Source organism: Dendrobates tinctorius, unplaced genomic scaffold (assembly GCF_039654945.1).
Source record: "Dendrobates tinctorius isolate UK_male_01 unplaced genomic scaffold, ASM3965494v1 ptg000332l, whole genome shotgun sequence".
In the NCBI taxonomy this organism is placed as follows: Eukaryota; Metazoa; Chordata; class Amphibia; order Anura; family Dendrobatidae; genus Dendrobates; species Dendrobates tinctorius.
This window is the reverse complement of record NW_027361998.1, coordinates 11,442,154-11,467,516: the sequence shown is the minus strand read 5'-3', so window position 1 is coordinate 11,467,516 and position 25,363 is coordinate 11,442,154. Positions and strand designations below refer to the sequence as shown.

Here is a 25,363-nt window from a genome sequence, read left to right as displayed (position 1 = left end):
ATTTGTTATGATCTATGTGATTATTGTTATGCTGTAATGTCTATTGTCTGTACAAGTCCCCTCTGAAATGTAAAGTGCTGCGGAATATGTCGGCGCTATAGAAATAAAATTTAGTATTATTATTATATTGTTCTCTATTCTAATTTTTCATAATGAATATATATATGAAAAATAAAATGAAAGATCCACCCCGAGACCAATAAGGGGTTTGTTAGATAGTAAAAGTTTATGTATAATTTTATATATAATATATCAAGCTGCCAAGAGATCTTCTCTCTATTAGGACAACAATGTGTCCATATACAGTTCTAGCCAGAGCAAAAAACCATCAGAATAAAAACACAGCAAAACACATGCAAAAATAAATATCAAATAATGTGCACCAAAATCAACCAACTGTGCAAATTACTGCAAACCAACCGGAACACATACATAAAATTGCACTCAATTATGCAATTCATAATGTAATGGGATAGCCACCCATATCGTGCATGAACAAAGCCGCAATATTAGGCCACCAACATTCAGAAATATATATATACACTAGCTGAAGAGCCCGGCGCTGCCCGGGCATAGTAACTAACTGTGGTTAGTTATAGCAAATTATAATTATCCTCCATCTCATAGTCCCGTGCCCATATACCCATCATACATATTCTCCATCCCATAGTCCCGTGCCCATATACCCATCATACATGTCCACGATCCCATAGTCCCGTACCCATATACCCGTCATACATATCCTCCATCCCATAGTCCCGTGCCCATATACCCGTCATACATATACTCCATCCCATAGTCCCGTGCCCATATACCCATCATACATATCCTCCATCCCATAGTCCCGTGCCCATATACCCATCATACATATCCTCCATCCCATAGTCCCGTGCCCATATACCCGTCATACATATCCTCCATCCCATAGTCCCATGCCCTTATACCCATCATACATATCCTCCATCCCATAGTCCCGTGCCCATATACCCATCATACATATCCTCCATCCCATAGTCCCGTGCCCATATACCCATCACACATCCTCCACCCCATAGTCGAGTGCCCATATACCCATCATACACATCCTCCATCCCATAGTCCCGTGCCCATATACCCATCACACATATCCTCCATCCCCTTAGTCCCATGCCCATATACCCATCATACATATTCTCCATCCCATAATCGAGTGCCCATATACCCATCATACACATCCTCCATCCAATAGTCCCATGCCCATATACCCATCATACATATCCTCCATCCCATAGTCCCGTGCCCATATACCCATCATATATATCCTCCATCCCATAGTCCCATGCCCATATACCCATCATATATATCCTCCATCCCATAGTCCCATGCCCATATACCCGTCATACATATCCTCCATCCCATAGTCCCGTGCCCATATTCCCATCATACATATCCTCCATCCCATAGTCCCATGCCCATATACCCATCACACATCCTTCATCTCATAGTCCCATGCCCATATACCCATCACACATCCTCCATCCCATAGTCCCGTGCCCATATACCCATCATATATATCCTCCATCCCATAGTCCCATGCCCATATACCCATCATATATATCCTCCATCCCATGGTCCCATGCCCATATACCCATCACACATCCTCCATCCCATAGTCGAGTGCCCATATACCCATCACACATATCCTCCATCCCCTTAGTCCCATGCCCATATACCCATCATACATATTCTCCATCCCATAGTCCCATGCCCATATACCCATCATACATATCCTCCATCCCATAGTCCCATGCCCATATACCCATCATATATATCCTCCATCCCATAGTCCCATGCCCATATACCCGTCATACATATCCTCCATCCCATAGTCCCGTGCCCATATACCCATCATACACATCTTCCATCCCATAGTCCCGTGCCCATATACCCATCATATATATCCTCCATCCCATAGTCCCATGCCCATATACCCGTCAAACATATCCTCCATCCCATAGTCCCATGCCCATATACCCGTCATACATATCCTCCATCCCATAGTCCCATGCCCATATACCCATCATATATATCCTCCATCCCATAGTCCCATGCCCATATACCCATCATACATATCCTCCATCCCATAGTCCCGTGCCCATATACCCATCATATATATCCTCCATCCCATAGTCCCATGCCCATATACCCATCATACATATCCTCCATCCCATAGGCCTGTGCCCATATACCCATCATACATATCCTCCATCCCATAGTCCCATGCCCATATACCCATCATACACATCCTCCATCCCATAGTCCCATGCCCATATACCCATCATATATATCCTCCATCCCATAGTCCCATGCCCATATACCCATCATATATATCCTCCATCCCATAGTCCCATGCCCATATACCCATCATACACATCCTCCATCCCATAGTCCCGTGCCCATATACCCATCATACACATCCTCCATCCCATAGTCCCATGCCCATATACCCATCATACATATCCTCCATCCCATAGTCCCGTGCCCATATACCCATCATATATATCCTCCATCCCATAGTCCCATGCCCATATACCCATCATATATATCCTCCATCCCATAGTCCCATGCCCATATACCCGTCATACATATCCTCCATCCCATAGTCCCGTACCCATATACCCGTCATACATATCCTCCATCCCATAGTCCCGTGCCCATATACCCATCATACATATCCTCCATCCCATAGTCCCATGCCCATATACCCGTCATACATATCCTCCATCCCATAGTCCCATGCCCATATACCCATCATATATATCCTCCATCCCATAGTCCCGTGCCCATATACCCATCATACATATCCTCCATCCCATAGTCCCATGCCCATATACCCATCATACATATCTTCCATCCCATAGTCCCGTGCCCATATACCCATCACACATCCTCCATCCCATAGTCCCGTGCCCATATACCCATCATACATATCCTCCATCCCATAGTCCCGTGCCCATATACCCATCATACATATCCTCCATCCCATAGTCCCGTGCCCATATACCCATCACACATCCTCCATCCCATAGTCCCGTGCCCATATACCCATCATATATATCCTCCATCCCATAGTCCCGTGCCCATATACCCATCATACATATCCTCCATCCCATAGTCCCGTGCCCATATACCCATCACACATCCTCCATCCCATAGTCCCGTGCCCATATACCCATCACACATACTCCATCCCATAGTCCCGTGCCCATATACCCATCACACATCCTCCATCCCATAGTCCCATGCCCATATACCCATCACACATCCTCCATCCCATAGTCCCGTGCCCATATACCCATCACACATCCTCCATCCCATAGTCCCATGCCCATATACCCATCATACACATCCTCCATCCCATAGTCCCATGCCCATATACCCATCACACATATCCTGCATCCCATAGTCCCGTGCCCACATACCCATCATACATATCTTCCATCCCATAGTCCCATGCCCATATACCCATCATACATATCCTCCATCCCATAGTCCCGTGCCCATATACCCATCACACATCCTCCATCCCATAGTCCCGTGCCCATATACCTATCACACATCCTCCATCCCATAGTCCCGTGCCCATATACCCATCATATATATCCTCCATCCCATAGTCCCGTGCCCATATACCCATCACACATCCTCCATCCCATAGTCCCGTGCCCATATACCCATCACACATCCTCCACCCCATAGTCGAGTGCCCATATACCCATCATACACATCCTCCATCCCATAGTCCCGTGCCCATATACCCATCACACATATCCTCCATCCCCTTAGTCCCATGCCCATATACCCATCATACATATTCTCCATCCCATAATCGAGTGCCCATATACCCATCATACACATCCTCCATCCAATAGTCCCATGCCCATATACCCATCATACATATCCTCCATCCCATAGTCCCGTGCCCATATACCCATCATATATATCCTCCATCCCATAGTCCCATGCCCATATACCCATCATATATATCCTCCATCCCATAGTCCCATGCCCATATACCCGTCATACATATCCTCCATCCCATAGTCCCGTGCCCATATACCCATCATACATATCCTCCATCCCATAGTCCCATGCCCATATACCCATCACACATCCTTCATCTCATAGTCCCATGCCCATATACCCATCACACATCCTCCATCCCATAGTCCCGTGCCCATATACCCATCATATATATCCTCCATCCCATAGTCCCATGCCCATATACCCATCATATATATCCTCCATCCCATGGTCCCATGCCCATATACCCATCACACATCCTCCATCCCATAGTCGAGTGCCCATATACCCATCACACATATCCTCCATCCCCTTAGTCCCATGCCCATATACCCATCATACATATTCTCCATCCCATAGTCCCGTGCCCATATACCCATCATACATATTCTCCATCCCATAGTCCCGTGCCCATATACCCATCATACATCCTCCATCCCATAGTCCCGTGCCCATATACCCATCATACATCCTCCATCCCATAGTCCCGTGCCCATATACCCATCATACATATCCTCCATCCCATAGTCCCGTGCCCATATACCCGTCATACATATCCTCCATCCCATAGTCCCGTGCCCATATACCCATCATACACATCTTCCATCCCATAGTCCCGTGCCCATATACCCATACATACATACACACTTTGAGCTTTATATATTAGATGTACTCTATGTGTATATATGTACATATAAAAACTTAATGAAATAAAATGGTTTACTGTATGTAAACCATGTCTCATATCCTGTCGGCTTTTGCAATTATTTTACAGAAGCCGACAAATGAATTAACGGCTATCCTATCTATATCTCATATATATATATATGTGTGTGTGTGTGTGTTTTGAAGTTTGTTTTTTTTTAAATGATCTGTTAGTTTATAATGCTATTTTAACATGAGTTTTTACATGGAGAAAACCTCATGTTAAAATCGCTTTGCAAACGGATGTCATATTGAAAAATCACACTGAAATCGCAAGACACTTGCATCCAGAAAACGGACAGTTTTTTTTTCTCGCAAATAGAGATGAGCCCTAAGAAGTATTTTTCGGTGGTCCTGATGGCGGTGGCTGATGCACATAAATTTGTTGCCATCGATGTTGGTGCCTATGGTAGTACTGGGGATTCCCAGGTGTTGCGAATGTCACAAATTGGGCTGCAATTTCTTCAAGATTGCGGAACGCTTCCAGCCCCAAGACCTTTGCCGGGTTCCACACATCCAGTGCCCTGTGTGATGGTATCGGAACCGGCCTTTCCCTTACCGACCAACCTGCTGCGCCCATACCCACGAAGGGGACTGTATGACCGGCGCAGGATTTTTAATTATCGGCTGAGTCATGCACGAAGATATGTGGAATGCACCTTCGGAATCATGACTGGTCAGCAGGGCCGGACTGGGACTAAAATTCAGCCCTGGCATTTGAAGTTACACAGGCCACTAGTCACATGGTGACTATATAATATCTTTGTACACTTGTAGGTTACAAAAAGTGAGAGGAGATTAACACAACTATATAACATGTAGTCACAGCTGTGCCCAGTATTTCAGCTCAGTCCCATTTATTGCTTTTAGTTGCAGTACTCCTCCCAAAGCTCTGTCCCCTTTTGTACGCACGGTGACAGAATTCCTGGCAAAACTGCTCTCTATTGGGCAACCAGACCCCCTGGTCATAGCCGCCCCTATCATACCTCCCAACTTTTGAAGAAGGGAAAGATGGACAAAGACTGCGGTGCCACGTCCAGCCACACCCATTTCACAACTAGTCACACCCATGTCCACACCTAATCGCACCCATTTAGCACTGCTGATCACACTGACTGGTACTGAGGGCACAGTGGCTGGCATTATGGGCACACTGACTGACACTAAGGAAGAGAGAAAACAGAGAGAGAGAAAAAAGAAAACAGAGAGAGCGAGAAAGAAAGAACACGGAGAGAAAGAAGAAAGAACAGAGAGAAAGAAAGGGGAAAGAAAGAAAGAACAGTGAGAGACAAAGAAAGAACAGTGAGAGACAGAGAAAGAACAGAGAGAGAAAGAAAGAGGGGAAAGAAAGAAAGAACAGTGAGAGACAAAGAAAGAACAGAGAGAGACAGAGAAAGAACAGAGAGAAAGAAAGAACAGAGAGAAAGAGAGGAAAGAAAAAGAAAGAAAGAGGGGAAGAAAGAACAGAGAGAGAAAGAAAGATTAGAGAGAGAAAGAAAGAAAGAACATAGAGAGAAAGAAAGAACAGAAAGAGAAAGAAAATGAGGGAAAGACAGAACAGAGAATGAAAGAACAGAGGAAGAAAGAAAAAGAGAGAAAGAAATAAAGATTCTACAAAGATACTATAGCAGCCCGGCTCCCATTGTAATGCCCACCTGAGCCTCCCGGTGCAGGACCTATCATGATCCACTCACATGGCCGGCATCCCCGATTCCAAGGCGATCCTGCTGTCTGCGCTGTCGGAGGAGGACACGGTGATGGATCTGAAGCATTCCTGGTTCCGTCACAATCTCCTCAAGAAATTATCTCATTTCCGGTCAGCTTCCAGCACATCACTTCAGGTGGAACGTCATGTGTGTGTTTTAAAATGCTCCTCGGGGCTCCGCTGTGTACTCCTGTGTCCGTGGGAAAAGCCCGCTTTGTAAGCTTTGTACACACTTGGCTCCGCTCCGTACATCCCGTACACATATGGCTCCACTCCATACACACACGGCTCCACTCCGTCCACCTCGTACACGCGTGGCTCCTCTCCGTACACCTCGTACACGCGCGGCTCCGCTCCGTCCACCTCGTACACACGGCTCCTCTCCGTACACCTCATACACACGCGGCTCCTCTCCGTACACCTCGTACACACGGCTCCTCTCCGTACACCTCATACACACGCGGCTCCTCTCCGTACACCTCGTACACACGGCTCCGCTCCATAAACGCGTGGCTCCGCTCCGTACACCTCATACACACGGCTCCGCTCCGTACACCTCGTACACACGCGGCTCCTCTCCGTACACCTCGTACACGCGCGGCTCCACCTCGCACACACACACGGCTCCGCTCCGTACATCTCGTACACGCGGCTCCTCTCCGTATACCTCGTACACGCGCGGCTCCTCTCCGTACACCTCGTACACACGGCTCCGCTCCGTACACGCGTGGCTCCGCTCCATACACCTCATACACACGGATCCGCTCCGTACACCTCGTACACACGCGGCTCCTCTCCGTACACCTCGTACACGTGCGGCTCCTCTCCGTACACCTCGTACACGCGCGGCTCCTCTCCGTACACCTCGTACACGCGCGGCTCCTCTCCGTACACCTCGTACACGCGCGGCTCCTCTCCGTACACCTCGTACACGCGCGGCTCCTCTCCGTACACCTCGTATACGCGCGGCTCCTCTCCGTACACCTCGTACACGCGCGGCTCCTCTCCGTACACCTCGTACACGCACGGCTCCACCTCGTAAACACACACGGCTCCGCTCCGTACATCTCGTACACGCGGCTCCTCTCCGTACACCTTGTACACGCGCGGCTCCTCTCCGTACACCTCGTACACACGGCTCCGCTCCGTACACGTGTGGCTCCGCTCCGTACACCTCATACACACGGCTCCGCTCCGTACACCTCGTACACACGCGGCTCCTCTCCGTACACCTCGTACACGCGCGGCTCCACCTCGTACACACACACGGCTCTGCTCCGTACATCTCGTACACGCGGCTCCTCTCCGTACACCTCGTACACGCGCGGCTCCTCTCCGTACACCTCGTACACACGGCTCCGCTCCGTACACGCGTGGCTCCGCTGCGTACACCTCATACACACGGCTCCGCTCCGTACACCTCGTACACACGCGGCTCCTCTCCGTTCACCTCGTACACTCGCGGCTCCACCTCGTACACACACACGGCTCCGCTCCGTACATCTCGTACACGCGGCTCCTCTCCGTACACCTCGTACACGCGCGGCTCCTCTCCGTACACCTCGTATACACGGCTCCGCTCCGTACACGCGTGGCTCCGCTCCGTACATCTCATACACACGGCTCCGCTCCGTACACCTCGTACACACGCGGCTCCTCTCCGTACACCTCGTACACGCGCGGCTCCACCTCGTACACACACACGGCTCCGCTCCGTACATCTCGTACACGCGGCTCCTCTCCGTACACCTCGTACACGCGCGGCTCCGCTCCGTACACCTCGTACACACGCGGCTCCTCTCCGTACACCTCGTACACGCACGGCTCCACCTCGTACACACACACGGCTCCGCTCCGTTCATCTCGTACACACGGCTCCGCTCCGTACACCTCGTACACGCGTGGCTCCTCTCCGTACACCTCGTACACGCGCGGCTCCTCTCCGTACACCTCGTACACGCGCGGCTCCTCTCCGTACACCTCGTACACGCGCGGCTCCTCTCCGTACACCTCGTACACGCGCGGCTCCTCTCCGTACACCTCGTACACGCGCGGCTGCTCTCCGTACACCTCGTACACGCGCGGCTCCTCTCCGTACACCTCGTACACGCGCGGCTCCGCACCGTACACCTCGTACACACATGGCTCCACTCCGTACACCTTGTACACACATGGCTCCGCTCCGTACACCTCGTACACACGGCTCCGCTCCGTACACCTCGTACACACAGGGCTCCCCTCCGTACACCTCGTACACACACGGCTCCGCTCCGTACACCTCATACACACACAGCTCTGCTACATCCACACTGTAAATCCTGACCCCACATACTTACCTCAACCAGCACCATGACAACAGCAAAGCAGAGTCTTGCAGACGGTAGAGGCAAGGCTGAGCGCACAGGACCTGTGATGAGGTCACAGGAGGGGCGGAGTCAGGGGGTGACATGTCGGGGGGGGGTCTGGACAAAGGCTCCTTATCATGTGATTCCCTGACTCCTCCCCTCCTGTGACCTCATCACAGGTCCTGCGAACAGAGCGAGCAGGCAAGCGAGTGCGACGCTGTGAGTGGCTGCGGGGGGGGAGGGGAGGGGAGGGGGTCTCATGCTAAGGCGAGGATGGGGTGCGTGGGGGAGGCGTGGCGGCTTATCTCCCTGCAGTGCGGGAGGAACTTGAAACTATCACCGCTGTGCCCGCAGAGGGCCGGCGGCAGGAGCAACAGTGGCCGCAGCAGCTGGCAAGCGGCCAGATGATCAGGCGCTGCCGCCCGCGGCCCACGTGACAGCGGCCCAGCGGGAAAATGCCCGGTTGGTTATATTGCCAATCCGGGCCTGCTGGTCAGTGGAGGATCTTTCACACACCCATCCAGTTGGATCCAGACACCGTTGACTCTGTGATTAAGGCATGCTGTGTACTCCACAACTATGCTTGTGACTACAACACTGACGTAGCTGTGTTGTAACGGCAGCCAGTATTTAATCCAGTGACCAACGTGTGTCAGGGAAGGCCATCCAGCTCCAGTGCGAGAGAAACCTTTGCTGACTACTTTATGAGTCCAGAAGGGGCCGTACACTGGCAATACTCCGGTGTCGGTAATGTGCAGCCAGACCAGCAGAGGAGGGAAGAAAACTGATCCAAAGACAAAGAAAATTCATGTTTTTTTTACCCAAACTTTATACTCTATTTTCATGTATTAAAAAACATTACTCATCTTACTCTGTCGTAATTGATTTTATTTTTAGTATAGCTGAAGAGCCCGGCGCTGCCCGGGCATAGTAAATAACTGTGGTTAGTTATAGCAAATTATAATTATCCTCCATTCCATAGTCCTGTGCCCATATACCCAACATACATATCCACGATCCTATAGGCCCGTGCCCATATACCCATCACACATCCTCCATCCCATAGTCCCATGCCCATATACCCATCATACATATCCTCCATCCCAAAGTCGAGTGCCCATATACCCATCATACATATTCTCCATCCCATAGTCCTGTGACCATATACCCATCACACATCCTCCATCCCATAGTCCCATGCCCATATACCCATCGTACATATCCTCCTTCCCAAAGTCGAGTGCCCATATACCCATCATACATATTCTCCATCCCATAGTCCCGTGCCCATATACCCATCATACATATTCTCCATCCCATAGTCCCATGCCCATATACCCATCACACATCCTTCATCCCATAGTCCCGTGCCCATATACCCATCATACATATCCTCCATCCCATAGTCCCGTGCCCATATACCCATCATATATATCCGCCATCCCATAGTCCCATGCCCATATACCCATCACACATCCTCATCCCATAGTCCAGTGCCCATATACCCATCACTCATCCTCCATCCCATAGTCAATTGCCCATATACATATCCGCCATCCCATAGTCCCGTGCCCATATACCCATCACACATCCTCCATCCCATAGGCCCGTGCCCATATACCCATCATACATATCCTCCATCCCATAGTCCCGTGCCCATATGCCCATCATACATATCCTCCATCCCATAGCCCCATGCGCATACACCCATCATACATATCCTCCATCCCATAGTCCCATGCCCATATACCCATCATACATATCCTCCATCCCATAGTCCCGTGCCCATATACCCATCATACATATCCTCCATCCCATAGTCCCATGCCCATATACCCATCATACATATCCTCCATCCCATAGTCCCGTGCCCATATACCCATCATACATATCCTCCATCCCATAGTCCCATGCCCATATACCCATCATACATATCCTCCATCCCATAGTCCCGTGCCCATATACCCATGACACATCCTCCATCCCATAGTCAACCATTATGACATCATAATGAGCGGCGGGGCTTGCAATCTATGATGACATCAGCGTCGCCATGGCAACCATTATGACATCATAATGAGGGGCGGGGCTTGATACGCACACACTGTTTCCCCATTATGCAAATAGGGGCATTATGATATCATAATGAGGGGCGGGGCATGACACGCACACACTTTTTCCCTAGTATGTAGATAGGGGCAAAATTGTTTGGTAAATTGGAACGCACGGGGTTAAAATTTCGCTCACAACATAGCTTAGGACGCTCTCGGGGTCCAGATGTGTGACTGTGCCAAATTTTGTGGCTGTAGCTGCGACGGTGTGGATGCCTATCCCGGACATACACACATACACACACACACACACACACATACATACATACACACATACACACTTTGAGCTTTATATATTAGATAGTCGCACCCAATCATGAACTCTGTATACAAAAGATCAAATGCACTTATGATAAATATATTAAAGCAGCCATGAAAAGCCAGTCAACACTCCAATTTATAGAACCACTCGACGCGTTTCCCCTCCTCAGAGGTTCATCAGGAGCAAGATAGAACGGAGTACTTAGCTTGTATGATGCCATAGATGTCGTTTGGTGGTCAGGGGCAATCACCCATTGGTATGATGCCAGGTAGGGAAAACCAGCCAGTGTAGGGATAGGCACCTCCCAGTGGTGATCAACTCTTTTTGGTATGATGTATATAATTAAATTTATTGTTTAATAAAGTTTGAATTTTTAGCAGGGACATAAGATATACTGAGTTTTATTTAGGGTTAAATAATTTTAATTAAACATCCAAGCCTCAATAAATAAACGTAAAATAACCACTGTAATCATCCCAAGACCAATCCACCCAGATAATGGGCGATTATCCCAAAAGCCTCTTCTCAAAGAGGCGGGGCCTCCAAAACCAAACAGCCATTTTTCGACCATGGATTGCAGATTTAGATTAAAAATATCTAGCCCAATATCGGACAAATGAACTATATCCTGTCTGAAAAGGCCGGAGACAAAACCTTCTAGGTCGACATGGCGAAAAGAAAATCCGTTAACTAATGGTTCCTTGTTTACCCTTTTTCGGATTTTATCCATGAAAAGCAATTTTTTCTTCTTCCATAGTAGCCTGGGAATGATCTCGGAGAAGACAAAACCAGTGTCACAAAAATATTGACGAAGGGCGACAATGTCGGATCTCATTAACGCTAACAAGTCTAAGGTTTTGATTTTTGCGATATCATTCCCTCCCAAATGAAATATAATCCAATCTGGAAAAGAAAATTAATACATTTCATAACTTCTTGAGAAAAATTAAACCATCATAGACCAAGACTGCTATGCCAGAATACTTGCACTGAAGAACTGCAAAAGGATAAGTTCTCGGTATAACACCTTTGACTGGCCCTCTTCTGGGCCCAATACACGAAAGATTGGCAGATTATCCAAACTATTGTAGGACCTGAAAAATCAAGTAAGATTAATAGTCATGTAAGTCATGGCGGACATAAATCTTAAATCTTCCAGACTCCCATCTGCCCAATTTCTTGATTTTTGAGTCACAAAGGCCAGCCCTGGCCGCTTCGGTAGCGGCTCCAATTCTAAATGAATGAGAGGTAATATTAAGATGTTCCTTTCCCAAAGTACCTAAGCATTGCTTTAAAATAAAACTGAATTGAAAAATAGTGGCGGGAGTGTTACACAAGTGGATAAACAAAGGGCCATTCTTATTAGACCGTCTTTGCAGCCAATTCTTGGTAATAAGAACCGGACAGATAGAGGGGTCAGGAAAAGGGGCAATTTTTATTCTAGATACCCTACCCATCTGATCAGTCTTGGATTTCCTTATAAATAAAATCATATGATTTTCTTTGAATTTTAAATCAGAAAGCATAAGGCCGGAGGGCTACGATTTCTTGGCGGAGAGCAGTTCGCCAAAACGGAGAGCACCGAAAAATGAGAGCAAAAATGCTGAAGAAAATAGTGAAATTTCATAGGAGTCTATGCAAACCTTTTGAAGGGATAAACAATAATGAAAGGGAAATCGGGCGTCGAGAATCAGGTTTAAAATTACTCCTCTTAAACCCTTTCATGAATTGTTTTACTAGAAAGAAATAGGTTAGAGGAATACCCCCATAACTTTTCAGAAAAAAGGATACTCCAGCAATAGATTTAGATAGGGCTGAAAAAGACAAACCCCTGTTAACCGAAAAATCCAAAAACTGCAGGCTTGAAATGGGAGTGGCGACCTTCGGGTCGAAATTATGGATATCATAAAAATTACTCCACTGATACCATGCAGCTGAATACTAAGCCCATGTTCACTTAGGTAGAGAACGCTCGATAAAATAGGGAATCAAGTCAGAATTAAGTCCCAAATCTCTCGCGGGAAAGGAGTTGCTTCGATATCCGCATTTGGTACCCATTGAAAAACGGTTGAGCGTCGGTTTTCACCAAGAGAAACAATGGAAGAAGACCATATGCTAGTGCCCAACTTATCTTTAATCCAGATATTAAATCTTAAACAAAGCAAAACAAGTTGTCTCAAAATATTAGCTGCGAATGAATTCTTTGATGACAAGGTGTTGATGGAAAAAACAAACCCTTGATCAGAAGAAAGAAAAATAATTCTGGAGTTACGAATAAAAGGTCCCGAAAGAAAAATACCCAAAAACACGGAAAAAAGTTCCTACACGAAATTGAACTTTTGGACCCGGATCAGAGGAAGGAGCTCATGCCAGGAAAGAAAAATCCAATGCGATGAAAATAAAATTCCGCAGCCGGAATCTTTAATGACTGAAAAACTGAATGGAATAGAGTCAGCCGAGACAAAAGGGGATTGCCAACAGGATTTGACGATAAAAGAAGATGAAAAAGAGATCCAGATTTTGGCATCCTCCCTCATAGCTGAACAAATTCTGATGTGGTTATTAGGGGAGGAAGCCCCTTTTGTTGCATCATAGAGACGCCTAGAAAAGGCTCGTCCAATAGGGATGATGCATAAAGCAAAATTAAGCAACCCCAGTAGAGAGTGCAAATCTCTTAGGGTAACTTTGTCACTGCTGGCCAACCTTTGTAACGAACTAAACAATTTCAAAACCTTGTCAGGAGGAAGGCTACGTTCCATGTTGACAGAATTTAAAGAGATACCTAGAAAAACAATGGAAGTAGTAGGAAAAACGGTTTTCCCATGCGCGATAAGGACACCAAACTAAAGCCCCCTTACACATAGCGAGATCGCTAGCGATCTCGCTAAAGTGTCACCGATTTTGTGATGCAACAGCGATATCGGTAGCGATCTCGCTACATGTGATACTTACCTCCGACCCGGCTCCCTGCTGGATATCACTGATCGTGCGAGATCGGCCTGGTCCATTTCTCGCCGCCGGCTTCCTGCTGGCGCCGACGAGCAACTCCATGGATGCAGGTGGAAGACATCACCCTCGCTGCGTGTGACAGGTAAGTATCGACCGCCGACCGCTGCTGCGTCGCTGGTGAAATCTGCCTGTTTGGCAGCTCACTAGCGACCATTTAGTGATGCACCAACGATCCTGACCGGGTTGTATCGTGGTCGGGATCGCTGGTGCATCGCTAAATGTGACGGGGCCTTAAGAACACATCTTCAAAAATCTAGAAAGGGTTTGTAAACAAAGGGAGGAATCAGGAGGGCCAACAAAAACAAAAAGAAAGTCATCCAAGTAATGGAGAATAGAAATACCAGGGCAGTTGGATTCTAAAACTCAGTGCAAAAAAGACAAAAAGGATTCAAAGTAAAAACACGATAACGAAAAACCCATTGGCAAACATTTGTCAAAAAAGAATTTATTGAAGGAAAAAACCTAGGGAATCGAAACCTGATGGATGGACTGGGAGAAGACGAAATGCGGATTTGATATCCGATTTAGCCATCAATGCATTGTGGCCAAATTTCCTAAGCATATTCACAGCTGTGTCAAAAGACGCGTAGCTGACAGAGCATAGCGACGCGTCAACTTCGTCATTTAATGATGCACCATGAGGATAAGATAAATGGTGAATTAAACGGAAAGGTCCAGATTCTTTCTTGGGGACAATGCCCAAAGGGGAAACTCTAAAATCTTTAAAAGGAGGGGACGGGAACGGGCCTGCTATCCTGCCTGCAGTCAATTCATTACAAATCTTTTCTTCAGCAAGGGCAATGTGTGCATATAAAGAAGGCAAAGTGTTAACCACTTTACAACCAGTGCCTGAAAATGAGGGTATGAAAAAAACGCATAGAAAACCTTCAAAAATTAAATTACTGCTCTCCTTGTTTGGATATTTGTTTAGCCAAAAAAAGCATTCTTTCCAGACTCACTGGAGTCCGTGCTCTTTGTGATAGTGTCTTTACTAGATGACCCTTTATTTTATTGATATGTGCGGGGGGGGGGGGGGGGGGGCAATCATTATATTATATTAGTATTATATTACATGCTTTTATTTCGAAAGATTAAACAGCAGCGGATCATGGATTTTTTTTATGACCGGTGAGAGCTGCAAGTCTCTACGTCTCTGTAGGGTTTAGAAAATGAAGTTCATAGAATCGTAGAGTTGGAAGGGACCTCCTATATTCTCTCTGTAGCCGCCAGTCATCAGTCAGAGCTCAGTACGGAGTGAGGGAGCTGGAATCGCTAACCCTTCACCTTGACTGACAGTCAGCACTAGAGATGAGCAAATTTGTTTGGATTTTGTCCCTGAATCTGATTTTGACATACTCTTACGGAATGTATGTTTGATGATCGGTTCTGAACATATTCGGTAATGTCTACTCCCATTGGCTCTAACGACGGTCGGCTGTGTTCAACGAATCTTGCAAAAACAATATTCGAATCCGATCATATTTGGAACCAAATCCAAACAAATTCGCTCAACTCTAGTCAGCACGCATGCTACATAGCAAGATGTTCCTCAAAGAGTAAGGGGAGTGATTTTAACGTGACACTGGGCGGTAGATTAAAAACACAGGGCACTCTAGGTGTAAATGGGGGTCCTGGCTGGGTGTTTGCTTTGTTTTTGGGTGCGCTATGCCCTTCCAGCCGGTGACTTCAGTTGACCCGTACCAGATGTTGTAAAGTTAAGTGAGGGCAACCACAGCACAAAAATAAACTGTCTTTTACTGAACATCAAGGTGGAGAGGTGTATATACAGTGGATAGTGAGTGCAAAAGTTCATGGACGTTTCTCTGAACACACGGAATATCTTCATACACATTCTCACTTTTCCTTTCCTAAACTCAGTCAATTCTGCCTCTGTTATTTCACCACCACCCAGCACAGTGCTTTGGGAGCTTCCCTTGTCCAGTCAGCTAGAGTCCTGTACTACAACCTGTTGTTCTGCGTCCATTTCCCCTTCTACCACTATGGTCTTCACTCTTTGTAGACCTTGGACTACCTCCCGGGGTCACTCTCTTCATCTCGCTTTCACGGCTCCGATTTGCCCAGTTACCTCTTCTGCTTGCAAACTCGAGAACATCTCGCTAGGCCTCCTGCCTTGGATCTCGTCCCCTAGAAATAGCTAACTCCAATTATCCCTTTGCCTTGGTCTCTACTCTGGATCTTGCCTTCTGTTGCCTCAATCTCCTCTCACTTCAGAGACACCCTATTCATGCGGCCCTATTCACTGATCAGATCATAGGTCTGCTTCTACTGTGCGTTGGGCCCTACCTGTTTTCCATACAGGAAAAGCCCTCTGTCCCTTCACCTTTAGCCCCTCACACTCTGGGCTAGACCCAACTGTTTATACTAACTGTCCCTATTAACTCCCTACTGGCTGGGCAGATTACAACTTTATTACTAATAATAACATTTGTCACTATACACATTACACGTTCGAATGCATTATGACAATAAATGTGTCTTCAAGGGGGAACGTGGGCAACACTTCTATCTTCCTACATGATTAAAGGCCAATATGAAGATTAGAAGTGAGGTGCCCTTGAGAAAGGCAGTGACCAGCACTGTGAGTGGAGTGTAAAAAAAGTGACACATAGACTGCACCAGAGTAAGTAGAAGCTGTAGGCATCCATAAAATGTGACTAGTGTCTTCCTCACATTAGACTGTGGCCATCAAAACTCTCCCAATGAGAACAGTTGTTGACCTGTCTCCTGTGCACATCTGCGTCCTTCTGCATTTAATTTGTGGAGAACCAAGGGCCAATACATCCTCTATAGCATTTGGAAGGGTCACCTGACCACCCAACGACCCTCTACATGCACACGACCAGAGACGTTCTGCGTAGACACTGAAGCTGCGCAGAATGCGGAGAGGTTTTTGCTCAGATGCAGCTCAAAACTCCCCGTATAGAAAGCAGCTATGATGTAAAGGGATTTTTCAGTTTTAGAAAACAGCCGGTCCCGGCTGCAGTTTGTGTTAAAAAAACAAAACACATTACTCCCTTTCCGCCGGTTCAGCTTTGTTATTGTCTGCAGCACTGAAGTAGCTTCAACAGCACTGCTGGCAATCAGTGAGCATAACGGCTCTGCCTAGGTTGACTGTTATGAATGGGTCACCGAGGAGGATGGCAGGAACAGGCTAAGCCAGCAGATAACCAGAGAGGTTGGTTACTAAGCGGATTGCAGACCCCTGATCCTATCCACACAACTAGCAGTAGCCGTGGAGCGTTCCTACGATGCCCTAGATGCCTCGGCACAGCCGTAGAACTAACTAAGCCTAAAGCCAGAAAGGTGAAATCTAAACTGCCCCGGAGCAGATCCCCAAAGGAATAGACAGCCCCTAAACATATATTGTCGGTGAGACAAGATGAGACAAAAACACAGGCAGAGAACAGACTGAGCAAACAGTGGGGCCCAAGCTGTCTAGACAGGACAGGAAAGGAAAGATACTGTCTGCAATCACGCACAAAACCCTAAAAAAATCCAACACATTTGATATACAAATAACCTGAGGCCACACAACCTCACCCCCGCTAGATCAGCACTCTGGTATGAACTGGAAGCAAAGCAAAAGATACTAACATAACAGGGGACTGAACAAACTGCCACAAGCTGTAACATATGAGCGGGGCCCAGCGCTGCCCCCAACAGGGAGTATGCTGAACCCTAGCAACAAAGCAGAAAGCAAAAAAAAAGGCACAACCAAATTAGATGCAAAGGATTAGCAAAAGAATCACTTAACTGAACCATGCAGATCAGGCAGGAGACAGAAGAACTCCAAATGCACAAGGAGGAATTCAACAGCAACCACCAAGGGCAGCCAGCTCAGTTATATGTTCCCAGCCAGTAATCCCAGGTTCCCAATTATCATTGTCAGGTGGGAAACTTCCATCAACCTGGCCAGCTCCACTTCTCCCAGTAACCACCAGAGGGAGCAGGGGGAGCTTTGGCTCAGAAGTCCGAGCAAGGGAATTCACAACAGTTGACAGCCTGAATCACTGAGTTCACTGATTGGCTGCAGTGCTGTCAATGTGACATCAATGCTGCAGACAGTACCAGACACTGGGAGAAGGGAGAAGCGACAAAGATAACTTGCTGGACTCAGGGAGTTTTTTTTTTCAAAACAATCAAACTGCAACCAGGAGACCATAAAATCCCTTTAAGAAGCAATTGGATGTTCATTACAGTGCTGTTTGTGTGCAGATTACTGGTGTAACCCGCTCAATCTTCCATGTCTCACCTTCTCTTGATAGATAAGAACCTCGCACTTCATGGTCGAGCCACTCAGTCTTCGCTTCCAAGTGATTTCAATTACGGCTATCTGTCTCTGGCAATAAACGCAATAGATGGAAACCAGGACGCAGATTTTGCTCATGGATCCTGTACCCACACAAACAATGACTTTGCTCCATGGTGGAGGGTGGACTTGCTAAGTTCTTACAGAATTAATCGCATAACCATCACTAACAGGAAGGATTGCTGTGCGCAACGGCTGAACGGGGCAGAAATCCTTGTTGGAGACTCGTTGTCCGACAATGGGAACAATAATCCAAGGTGAGAACGAGCGGCTACAGATTCTGATTTCCCATCTGTCTTACATAAGTTCCAAAGAGCATATATTTGTGGCGCTGACCACATTAAAATCTATGAAAATATTAATTTCATCTATATACTGTATATAATAGTCAGGAGACAAATTGCAAACATATAGGCAACAGGTTGCCAGGACTACTCTGTCCTCTCCAGACTCTTGTTTTTCCTCCAGACTCCTCTGTCCGCTCCAACCTTTTCTTTCGCCTCCAAACTCAAGTTTTCTCCAGACCCCTGTGTCCTATAAACACCTCACTGTGGTCCAGACTCTTCTTTCTCCTACAAGCTCCTCTGTCCTTTCTAAATGCCTATGTCCTCCAGACTCTCAATATCTAACACTTCTGTTCCCTTCAGGCTTCTCTCTCATCTTCACCTCATACTCCACTCTCTAGTACCTCATCTTCCTTGGAATACAAAGGTGTTGAATTCAAGCTATGTTTGGTTCCATGTGCTGATGACTTACGTAACCTCAGGGAGAGGTCCATCACTGGTTGATGTTTCCTCCTTGAAGCTACCAAAAGGTCCATAGCAGCCAGGGCCAGTGCCCTCTTCTATATGTAGATATGAATGTATGGAACGACTCCAACCTGTTATGGTTCCTATTACAGGTGTGCAGTGGTGACGGCAATTCCACATGGAGTAACTCAAACCTTCCAATGCAACGATATGGTGGGGAGATATGTCAACGTCATTGTGCGTGGAAGAAAGGAATATCTTCATATGTGCGAAGTTCAGGTTTTTGGAGCATAATAGCGAAGTAGAACCTGTCCGGATAATCGACATATGCACGTGCATGATATCATGAAATAAAGGCATTCACATATATAATGCATAATGTCCAGTTCTTTCCTGCCTGGAGATCATAGGATGAGTTTCCATGCTCACCCTGATTAGTTCATGTTTAGGGGTTTGTCATAAAGAAAAGCTCAGACAATGACTTTCACCACTATAGCCAAGGTTGGTGGAGGTATATTATTATTATTATTATTATTTATTTATATAGCACCATTGGTTCCATGGTGCTGTACATGAGAAGGGGTTAGATACAGATTACAGATATCACTTACAGCAAACAAACTAACAATCACAGACTGATATAGAGGGGAGAGAGAGGACCCTGGCCTTTCGGGCTTACATGCTACAGGATGGTGGGGAAGGAGACAGTAGGTTGGAGGGTTACAGCGGTTCCAGTGATGGTGAGGCGGTAGCTCCAGTAGTGGTGAGGAGGCAGAGGGGTTCACTGCAGGCTGTAGGCTTTCCTGAAGAGGTGGGTTTTCAGGTTCCGTCTGAAGGATCCGAGTGTGGTTGATAGCCGGACGTGTTGGGGCAGGGAATTCCAGAGGATGGGGGCTATTCGGGAGAAGTCTTGGAGGCGGTTGGGTGAGGAGCGAATAAGTGTGGAGGAGAGAAGGAGGTCTTGGGAGGACCGGAGATTACGTGAGGGGAGGTATCTGGAGATTAGTTCAGAGATGTAAGGAGGAGACAGGTTGTAGATGGACTTGTAGGTCAGTATTAGTAATTTGAACTGGATACGTTGAGGGAATGGGAGCCAGTGAAGAGATTAGCAGAGGGGAGAAGCGGAGGAGTAGCGAGGAGAGGGATGAATTAGTCGGACGGCAGAGCATATGAACCTGGCGTACATCCGGTCGGCACAAAGACTTAACCCCCAGCAAGCCAGGTGGTCTCTGTTCTTTGCCCGTTTCGATTTTGAGCTTCACTTCAGTCCCAGCAATAAGAACCTCAAGGCTGATGCATTGTCCAGGTCCTTTCTGTCTGTCGATACTGAGGAGGAACCCACGCACATCATGGATCCTTCCATGGTCTTCACGGTAGCCCCTGTCAGCCTAACCTCTTTATCTCAGGATAAACTTTCGTTCCAGTGAACAATAGGATGCGAGTCTTACACTGGGGACATGCCTCCAAACTTGCAGGTCATATCGACCTCAAAAAAACCCTCATTCTCGTATCTCGCTACTACTGGTGGCCAACCCTTCTCCAAGATGTCCGAAGCTTCATAGCCTCCTGCCTGTCTTGCACCATGAACAAGGTTCCTAGGCAGCTACCTTCTGGCCTCCTACACCCGCTTCCAGTTCCTTCGGCTCCATGGCAGCACATTGCAGTGGACTTTATTACTGATCTACCTCGGTCTTCGGGCTGCACAGTCTTCCTTGTGTTCGTAGATCGATTTTCCAAGATGGCTCATTTCATCTCTCTGCCTGGTTTGCCCTCTGCACCCGAGTTGGCAAAAATCTTCATCAACCATATTTTTCGAATCCAGGCCTTCCTCAAAATATAGTTTCGGACAGGGGAGTCCAGTTCATCTCTCGGTTTTGGAGAGCCCTCTGCAAGCTGATGAATATCTCACTAGACTTCTTTGCCTATCATCCGCAGACCAATGGTCAGGTGGAGCATACAAATCAGATCCTGGTGACTTATCTCCGCCATTTCTCTGACGCTCATCAGAACGACTGGTCTGGCTTGCTTCCTTGGGCAGAATTTGCCTACAACAATCACACCAGCGAATGACTTCATAATGACCTACAAGTTGAAGCTACCCGCCTCGCTTCACATCCCCAACTCTTTCCACGTTTCTCTCCTAAAGCCAGTTTTCCTCAACCAGTTCCATGCCTCTACTGGTCAATCGCCTCGGCCTGTTTCCACTAAAGATGTCTTTGAAGTTAAAGACATTCTTGCTATGAAAAAGCTAAGAGGGAAAACCTTTTTTTCAATTGATTGGAAAGGTTATGGTCCTGAGGAGAGATCTTGGGAGCCTTGGGAGAACATCCAGGCTCCTCGAATCTTGGCTAATTTCTGTACAGCCTTAGGAGGAGGGGGTGTAAAGAAGGGGGTACTGTCACGCCTCCTCTCCTGTTGCCCCCGAGCTCCGGCATATTAACGTTTCGTGGCGCACCCCCCAAAGCGGGTGCGCGTCACCCAGCGTCCTCGCCTCCGGTCTCGAGGCCTGCTTTTGGCTCCCGTCAGGTGCGGCGCACGCGCACATCTGCCTGCCTGACCCAGGCCGTTCCTTCCCGACCTCTATACCCCTGGAGGACCCTGACCCAGAAGTCCCGTGGCGCGCTCTGCATATCAGGCAGCCTCTTCCTCAATACATACCAAGATTGGGGGATGAGGGGTACCATTCATACCAGGATTGGGGGATGAGGGGTACCATGCATACCAGGATAGGGATGAGGAAGTACCATGCATACCAGGATAGGTGGTGAGGGGAGCATGCATACCAGGATAGGGATGAGGGAGTACCATGCATACCAGAATTGGGGGATGAGGGGTACCATGCATACCAGGATAGGGGGTGAGGGTACCATGCATACCAGGATAGGGATGAAGGAGTACCATGCATACCAGGATAGGGATGAGGGAGTACCATGCATACCAGGATTGGGTGATGAGGGGTACCATGCATACCAGGATTGGGGGATGAGAGGACCATGCATACCAGGATAGGGGGTGAGGGGACCATGCATACCAGGATTGGGGGTGAGGGGACCATGCATACCAGGATTGGGGCTGAGGGGACCATGCATACCATGATAGGGATGAGGGAGTACCATGCATACCAGGATTGGGGGGTGAGAGGACCATGCATATCAGGATTGGGGGATGAGGGGTACCATGCATACCAGGATTGGGGGATGAGAGGACCATGCATACCAGGATAGGGGGTGAGGGGACCATGCATACCAGGATTGGGGGTGAGGGGACCATGCATACCAGGATTGGGGCTGAGGGGACCATGCATACCATGATAGGGATGAGGGGGTCATGCATACCAAGATTGGGGGGTGAGGGGACCATGCATACCAGGAGGAAGAATGGGGTGCCATGCATACCAGGATTGGGGGTGGTGAGGGTAGCATGCATACCAGGATAGGAATGAGGGGTTCCATGCGTACCAGGATAGGAGGGTGGCAGCACATAGCAGGATGGGAGACCATATACCGATAAAAATGCTTGCCAGCCAGCAGTTACTGTCAGCTCCACTTTTAGCGAGAGGAGCTGACAGGAACAGTCCTTCACGGCGCCAGTGCTCTTAGGACGGAACATGTTGCTCAGCTTACTACGAGCTGCTTGTCCCCGCAAAAAACTCCACTGTCATGCCCACTTTCTCTAGGCTCGCCCCCCGCCTCTAGGTCACCGGGTCTGTCTGCTGCACTCCGTCGCAGCACCGGCGCTTCGGGTGCGTAGTGCTCTGCCCCATTTGCTGCTCACATGCTGTCAGCGGGGGACTCACTCCTGCTTTGCGTGTTTTTTCTCTCAGCTTCCGGGCAGGTTCCCTGTCTAAACATGTCCCCTCTTCCTGGGTAATGGTGCCTGTCCGTTCCCCTATTCCTTCCCACGGGAAACAGGGGACGCAGCCTTGATAGTTGTGCACCCAGCACAGGCTGGTCTTCCTGAGTCCGTACATATCTGGCCAATCAGTTTTTTAATGCAAGCAAAATAGAAGGCCTGTTCTAATTTTCTAGAGCAAAGTGTACATTACATCCAGAACAGTTTCACTATGAAGGACTTTGTGGCTCATATCAATCCACAAGATGATACTAGTCTCATACTTCAAAATTTTGGTGGTAAATCATTGCCACACAGATAGGTTGTGTATGTTCTGACTTCTGTAACATCATTTGGGTTATAATTAATCATACCTATTTGCTTCATAATATATTCATCATCTTGTTCAAGTCTTTGGAATATAATGTTGTAAAAGTGAAAGCAAGTTGGGGAAGTGTGTGGTAACTCACTGGTGAAAGTAATTGTAATCTTTACTATTTCTATATTGCGTAGAACTGTAGAAACCATGTAGAAATGTAAAAACCACCTCATTGATTTTATTTAGTTTCTTTGCCAAGAAAAGAACAGCTCCATCAAAACCTTGTGCTTTTCCTATTAGTTCATCATGCTGATAAAGTAGAGGTGAGATTAGGGATCTAGATAACATCTGTGGACTGTAGTCAACATGGCACTGTGACAAGACCCACTGGGGTCTAGCTATCAATTTGACATAGTTTGTGCACAGCTGAATAAAGGTGCAAGAAAAAAAGATTTTGATTCAATAACATGTTGGATGGATTGTCTAGTGGAAACACCCATATCATAGAAGTCACATCTATGACCACCACACTCTCCAATTGACACATCTTGAAATCCAGCCGAAATGTCAAAATCTCTAGCCTATGTTTTAGAAACTGCAGAGGCTCCTTTTTGATGTCCTCATACAAGTTCAGTATTATTAGGTGATGGATTGTCAGAATCTGGCCCAGGAACACCAGGCTACGGTAGTTGCGAGTTCTGGCTCTGTGATCTTCCACGTTCTCTTGCTCTGGCTCTTCCAGTCATGATTTAATCCAGAGACAGAGAACAACACCGCCCAAGCATTCACCCTCTGCTCCTCAGACTTTCTATCTGCACAGTAACTGCCTCTAGGCAGAAGATGATGATGGTGGTAGTAGTTGGTGCACTTAAGACACAGTCATGAAGCAGCCATAGCAATATGAAACAGAAGTATTTTTACTGAGATACTAAACTGTTCAATATGTGGCCTGTATTTTTTTTTTTACAGCAAAATAGTGTTTAGATAAAACCTACGAAAGACAAAATGAGCAAAAACCCTGCTGTAACTAAATAAGTAAAAGCAAAAGTGCATCTAAATAATACAGAGCTTTTAGTAATACTGTTTTTGATCAAAAATAGCATGAAAGCCATCCCACCACGACACGGTAACTCTGTTCGGGATAGTCCTACACTGTCTAATATTAAAAACCTTGCCTTGTGCCAAAGTTGACCTCAAAGTGTGAACAAGGGCAGACAAAAGGACTGGGTCCCAAACAGTAGACACCAGTCTGGGGAAGCCTTATATACAATTTCCAGCTCAGGAGAGGGAGGCCACACCCCAATTTGCACACAATGCAAAAATACAAAGAAAAAGCACAAAAATTGGGCTTGGTTTGAGTTGATACACATGCAGCACATAAATGCATGTTGACATTGGCCATAAAACATAAAACCTACGAAAGGCAAAATGAGCAAAAACCCTGCTGTAACTAAATAAGTAAAAGCAAAAGTGCATCTAAATAATACAGAGTTTTTAGTAATACTGTTTTTGATCAAAAATAGCATGAAAGCCATCCCACCACGACACGGTAACTTTGTCCGGGATAGTCCTACACTGTCTAATATTAACCCCTTTCTGACATCAGACGTCCATCAGACGTCCCGGGCCCCTATGCCCATGGACGGGATAGTAAAGTCTAGCGCGATCAGCTGTGCTCACGAGGGGAGCGCCGCTGATCGTGGCCGGGTGTCAGCTGATTATCACAACTGACACCCGGCACTATGTGTCAGGGGCGGTAATGGACCGCCCCCGACACATTAACCACTGGCACACTGTGATCAAACACGATCGCAGTGTACCGGGGGTTTAGGGAAGCATCGGCAGGGAGGGGGCTCCCTCTGTGCTTCCCTGAGCCCCCCGCAGCAGCGCGATGTGCTGCGCTGCTGCGGGGGCCTCCTTCCTTGTTGGTCCCCG

At 47.4% G+C, this 25,363-nt stretch overlaps 1 protein-coding gene across 1 annotated transcript in view; it reads left to right on the top strand.

Moving 5' to 3' along the window:
- LOC141074328 (uncharacterized) overlaps positions 1 to 19,647 on the top strand; it is a 119,126-nt gene extending 99,479 nt beyond the window's left edge. The window contains exons 8-9 of the mRNA XM_073561956.1: positions 18,486 to 18,786; positions 19,431 to 19,647. Of these exons, the coding sequence (XP_073418057.1) occupies positions 18,486 to 18,786; positions 19,431 to 19,572 (443 nt within the window). The 3' untranslated portion in view covers positions 19,573 to 19,647. The remainder of the gene's footprint in view (positions 1 to 18,485; positions 18,787 to 19,430) is intronic.
- The last annotated feature ends 5,716 nt before the right edge of the window (positions 19,648 to 25,363 follow it).